This window comes from Clinocottus analis, unplaced genomic scaffold (assembly GCF_023055335.1).
Source record: "Clinocottus analis isolate CAN_PGR_092001 unplaced genomic scaffold, fCliAna1.0.p SCAF_19, whole genome shotgun sequence".
Taxonomy (NCBI): domain Eukaryota; kingdom Metazoa; phylum Chordata; class Actinopteri; order Perciformes; family Cottidae; genus Clinocottus; species Clinocottus analis.
The window spans coordinates 13,558,755-13,565,044 of record NW_027175920.1 but is presented as its reverse complement, the minus strand read 5'-3'; the positions used below and the strand labels follow the sequence as shown (position 1 = coordinate 13,565,044).

The window sequence follows — 6,290 nt, the reverse complement described above, 5'->3', positions numbered from 1 at the left end:
AACCTCTATCCAGTGCGAGAGGTTATAATTTTGTGCTTTTGTTATTGCATTGATATTTCCTGACTGGAACAAAATAAGCCTATCATTTCCTGCCTCTTCGTCGCCCCGAGATGTTTCCATCCTCACTCGGTTTGACAACAGGTTGTTAATTACGCCTCCAAACCAAAAGTCTCTACATGATGGTTCAGACCGTGTGAGGGCCGTGCAGGTTGAGCCAACTCCTTCCCGTATTCGGGATGTGTCTGGATCAATCTTTTCTTCTTTTTTTCAGCAACATTGAGCTCTTTACATATATCTGATGATGATCAACATGGATGTCTGCAGTTAGGTTGAACAGAAACTTCCCATAAGAGAACTACAGGAACGAACGTGGTCCATGGAAAGACCCAGACACACAACGGCTGTTCAAATAAGGTGATGCAGTTAATCATACATGCAGAATGTGTGCAGTTGTTTGGCATTGGCATCAAAATAGAGCAAATATAATCCTTCTTACAGGATTGAGGCCTGCAGCTCTGGGAGTTTGACAGACTGAAAAATGAACAGGCTATATTTATTTGCTTGTCATGCACACACACACATGCACAGAGATCCCCATGTCTGCATCAAGAACAAATAATCCCACACAAACACTTGAACACAGCGTGAGTCCACTGTTATTGCACTGGAAGGCAGTCTAATAGCCGCGCTGTCCTCAGCTGAACTGTGGAGGAAACCAATCGCAGAAGTTCACACATACAGGAAAAGGAGCGAGCAATTACACCTCCATTCATTAAATGCTCTGCCAAATACACACACACACACACACACACACACACACACACACACACGCACTGTGGAGCACATCACCTGATCTTCAGAGTCTCTGTCCTCACCTCACCTCTGCTGGCCTGTACGAGGCAGATCGGCAAAAGAAAGGTTGTGTATCAAGGTTGTGTTTGATATTTTAGATTCCAAATGTACACAAAGCCAACGCCATTCATTTAAACCTGCGTGCCGGCTGGTAACCGGTTGTGACATAGTCGTGTCCTTGTGACTGTCCTGCTTTTGCAACGGCCTGCGTTCCCGTTTATTTTGTCCTGGAATGTGTGTGTTCTTGAGATTTCCAGTGAATCCACATAAAGTGGTCGCGTTGACATAATCCTGTGTACAAAGACACGCTGTGTAGAGTGGAGCATGCATACTGTTCACTTTAAGTCCATGATTGGTGAAAGAATGGAAATGGTTGTGCAGCAGTCACGTATCACCCGTCACATGCTGAGAAAACCTCTTAATTAATATAACATTTACTGCACATGTATAATGCAATGCATTCCAGGGTTATGAACACATGTTTGAACCTCTTTCAGTTCACAATATTTCATTTATTGTAAGCTAAACTGTTTATTTAATAATAGTAATTCAAAACATTTTATAGAGTACAACTATAAGAATAAAGGAAAATTACAAAGTGTGTTTAAGGCCGTAATTCAGTCAGTTACAATTATACTCATACAGGACAGAGAAGCATGTGGCTCATTATGCATCAAATCCCTCTATTTTAATATTCAATTTGAATTAGATTATATGTATTTTTTGCCACCAATGTAATACTGCAAACTGAAGGGAATGAGGTCATTATTTAAAAAGATTTAACTTTATATTGTCTTGTCTAACCTGAAAGAAGATTATTATCGCGTTTATTATTGGTGATCACAATTAAAAGAGGATTGTTTGCTCCGTTTCTTTTCTTTGGGACTGATCCATTTGTCAGATGTATTTGGCAGGTGAAAGAGTTTTTCTAAACATTATAATAATTAGCAGGAGAAAATAAAATCATGCCAAAAAAAATTACAATCTCCTCATGTTTGTTAATAAGCACATCGTGTGACAGTACCTGTGAGATTAAAAAGTACACGTATCAATAATAAATTGTATTTTCCAAGAGCCTTTTGTTTAATACAAGATATCAAATAAATTAATGAATGAATTAAACAAAAATATCCTGGAGATAAATCTAGTATTTTGTTGCAGCAAAAACACATTTATTGAAATGATGAGACGTTGAAATGTTAAGTAAAACATGTTATTAAATGAATCTGATTTAAAACAGGAGTGATGGTAAGAAGAGTTTCTATTCTTTCCACCAAAGTAAGCATATATATATATATATATATATATATATATATATATATATATATATATATATATATATATATATATATATATATATATATATATATATATATCGATTTACATATTGACATATGAAAATATTCAGTGGTTTCTCTAAAGGAATAGTGTGAAGTGTACCGTCATAATCAGTCCACTAAACCCAAAGTACACATACAGTGCTTTGTAGAAACGACCAACATGCACTATTGTTGCAATTGTATTTTCATGTTGCGCAATCATCAAACACAATATATATATATATATATATATATATATATATATATATATATATATATATATATATATATATATATATATATATATATTGTATACACATTGTATACACATATTTTTCAAAGCAACACATTGCGCGCTTGTCTCTCCTCTCCGTGCGTCTTTGCGCGCGCTGCGCTCCGGCGCCGCTGGAGCCCCCAAAGGGTTAAACGAGGTTACCAGCAATGCTTTTAACAGGCAGGTGCCCCGCCAGTCCCAGCCCAAAGCTCACCGCTGACTTTTTAAAAAGCGTCTTCCAACATCTCGGCAGCAACTCAAACCTGTCATGTTGCGAGGAACTTGGTGAGTCACGTCCACGGTGATGGCTGCAGCTCCTCACAATAAATAGCGCATCTGCAGCAGTGGGCTCTCCAGCTGGATCCATCAGCTGACACGCATCGGACTCACACGCGTGGGACGCGCCATTGAGTTGCGTCGTCGTCTTCACCGACTTTCACATCCAGAGCTGTGGACTTTTGGTAATAATTGCTGGAAATATCAGAAATCTACCAACTTCAAAAGAAAGAGAGCAAGAAAGAAACAAGTCTTGTGTTGAGTTGTGTGTTCCGCTCTGGAGATGTGGTGGATGCTGTTTCCACGCTGGATCTGGTTCCTGGCGTGTGTGTCTGTGTGGATGGAGCAGCAGGACGGAGTGTTGCCCGATGTCACCTACTCGCACCCGGGGATCTGCCCCAACGACATGAACCCCAACCTGTGGGTGGATGCCATGAGCACCTGCACACGGGAGTGTGAATCTGATCTGGTAATGTCATTAAAGTAGCCTTTCAGAATGAAGTGTTCTTGTTCTTGTTATGCTGCATTAATGGAAATTATATTTTTTATTCATGTTCTGCTCTGGATCGTAATGCATCTCTATTCTGTTATTTATCAGTGTTGACCGAATGGAAATGCTTTCCAGATGCCGGCCGCCTTCCGCATCTGTAACTCTTTCTTCTCCTCTTCCAGGAGTGCGAGTCCTTTGAGAAGTGTTGCCAAAATGTGTGCGGGAACCGGAGCTGTGTGGCGGCCCGTTTCCTGGACGGGAAGAAAGGCCCCATGGGAATGCCAAAGGAAGCCACCTGCACCAGCTTCATGTGCACCCAGCAGGGGTCCGAGTGTGACATCTGGGATGGCCAGCCGGTGTGTAAGTGCCGGGACCGCTGCGAGAGGGAGCCGCACTTCACCTGCGCGTCCGACGGCATGACCTACTACAACAAGTGCTACATGGACGCAGAGGCGTGCTCCAAGGGCATTGCCCTGGCAGTCGTCACGTGCCGCTTCCACCTCACCTGGCCCAACACCAGCCCGCCATTGCCCCAGGCGACCACTCTTCGACCAACCACTGCTCCTCTTCAGGTGACCCTCCCGCCTCCCACCGAGCCCGAGGCGCTCGCCGTGGTCAGCAGCCCCACTCACATGACTGTGGCCGTGGGGGACACCGCCAGCTTCCTGTGCGACGTGTCGGGTCGCCCCCGGCCCGAGATCATCTGGGAGAAGCAGCAGCCGCAGGGGGTAGAGACGGCGGCCATGGGGCCCAATCATGTGCAGGGAAACATGGTGGTCACTAACATCGGTCAGCTGGTCATCTACAACGCCCAGCCGCATGATTCGGGCGTCTACACCTGCACGGCTCGCAACCCATCTGGCTCGGTGCAGGTCAAGCACCTGCTCACTGTGCTGCCCACGGAGCCGCCCGAAACCCCCGCGCCCAAGAATGTGACCCGCTGCCTGCCCGAAGAGTGCCAGAAACCCCCCGATAACTCAGAGGATTGTGGGAGTGAGATGGAGAAGGTCAGCTGGTCCTACGAGTCCCAGACCAACAACTGCTTCTCCTTTACCCATTGTCAAGTCGACAACAAGCAGCAGCCCAGGAGGGCGTTCCAGACGTACGAGGAGTGTATGCAGTGCTGCGGGCCCGAGCTTTCGGGCCCCTGCGGGCTCCCCAGCATGCAGGGCCCCTGCAAGGCCTACGAACCGCGCTGGGCTTACAGCAGCAACCTGCGGCAGTGCCAGTCCTTCATCTACGGCGGGTGTGAGGGCAACGACAACAACTTTGAATCCAAAGAAGCCTGCGAGGAGATGTGCCCCTACCCGAAGAACCACCACTGCAAGGCGTGCAAGCCGAGAGGCAAGATAGTGACGAGCTTCTGCCGGAGCGACTTCGTCATCCTGGGCCGCATGACGGAGCTCACGGAGGTGAAGGACTCGGGCCACGCCCTCGTGAGCGTGGAGGAGATCCTGAAGGACGAGAAGATGGGTCTCCGCTTCTTTGGCAAGGAACCCCTTGAGGTCACCTTCCTCAACATGGACTGGAATTGCCCGTGCCCGAACATCACGGGCGCCGCCACGGAGGGACAGGTCATCATCATGGGCGACGTGAGCGACGGCATGGCCGTCCTTCAGCCGGAGAGCTACGTGGGCTCCTCCAGCCCTCGCCGAGTACGGAAGCTGAGAGAGGTCATCTCCAAGAACACGTGTGACATTCTCAAAGCGATCACCAACAGCCCGCTGTAGGGTTAGGATTAGGGGTATAACGTATTCATAAAGTTTAGATTAGACTACACCAGGCTGCTCTCGTCTGAGCCTTAACTGCAGTATTTTAGGATCATTCTCTACATTTAATGGATGTCTTGCTTGTTTTTTGAAAGTCTTCCCAATGAGGGACCCTGTCTGTCACGGCAGGGCCATTGGTGTTGTTGATTGAAATACCATGTATGTGAACACGAGAGACATTCATCATGATCCTCTTGTTGCCTTAATCCCCCAGACTACGACTCCCCTCATGCCCTCTCTTGCCTCCAGCCGAAATGGAGGCTGCAGACTTTGCATTGAAGCGCGAAACAGACACGATTGAGTTCGATTTTTATGAACATAATTGAAGCGTCACAATTTTTCCGATTGTATTATTTTCCAGCTGTATTTCCACAGCTGCCACTTTTGATATCTGTTCACACTCCTTACTTCATATATTTACCCCCTTGACTTTTTTTTAGTTTCTGTGTTGTATAAATGCATCCTCATACCCGTGCAGGGTATTGCACATACAGTACAACAAGGTACGATTTGGTTCATCCAAATGAATGAGTTGTAATATATTTTATTAACAACCACATTTTGTGAGTCAGTCATTTATTTGGCATCAACTTGCTATTATGTTTTTGGATATTTATTATCATGTATGCTTTTCTTTTACCTTGTTTTTGTACTTCACGGTCTTCCTCTGAAATGATTTTGTATAATTCTACGATGAAAATAAAGATTTGGTATTTTCCCATCACTCTCCTTTCATTGGATTTTGTTCATATGAATGTACTATTGCATTATATTCAAGTACAGGGACCGAGTGGTTTCATCTTTTGAGGCTTATAAGGTCCACAGTGACTGCGGGACCAGATCGTAGCTTGGTTCCTTTGCCTCTGTACCTGATGGAGGACAGAGAGCGGCTGCTCCTACCTGTGTGGCTACTCTGACAGGCTGTGATAAAAGAGACTAGGGAATAGCAAATCCCCAGCCCCCCGCCCCACCCCATCCTCAAAAAACACAAAACAGAACCCATCCATTCTAGAGACCCCTGTGGCATTGTAAAAACTTCACCCTGTTTTGCTTCGCCTCCGTGATCCAGTCTAATTGGGTAAGGAGCCCAAGCTGTAAACCTCAGATTCAATCCCAAACAAGAGTTATGTGTTTCATGCCGTGCCAGCAGGCGTCTCTCTCTGGGTTACTAGGAACAAGCCTTGGTGGGCTTCGACGAGGGTGTTCCACTTCCCAGATGAGATTCTGTTTCTCCCATCCAGAGCAGTCGAGGGAGGCAGGAGATCAGCCCATGTGCGGTGTTCCTTTACTGGCAAAATCACTAGGGAGTT

The 6,290-nt window shown here is 45.8% G+C and overlaps 1 protein-coding gene across 1 annotated transcript; it reads left to right on the top strand.

Moving 5' to 3' along the window:
* The first annotated feature begins 3,004 nt into the window (after window positions 1-3,004).
* Window positions 3,005-4,941, top strand: wfikkn2b (WAP, follistatin/kazal, immunoglobulin, kunitz and netrin domain containing 2b). The gene is made up of 2 exons (XM_068583501.1): window positions 3,005-3,190; window positions 3,394-4,941. Exons 1-2 carry the CDS (start codon window positions 3,005-3,007, stop codon window positions 4,939-4,941), a joined length of 1,734 nt encoding a protein of 577 aa, XP_068439602.1.
* Window positions 4,942-6,290: the final 1,349 nt, after the last annotated feature.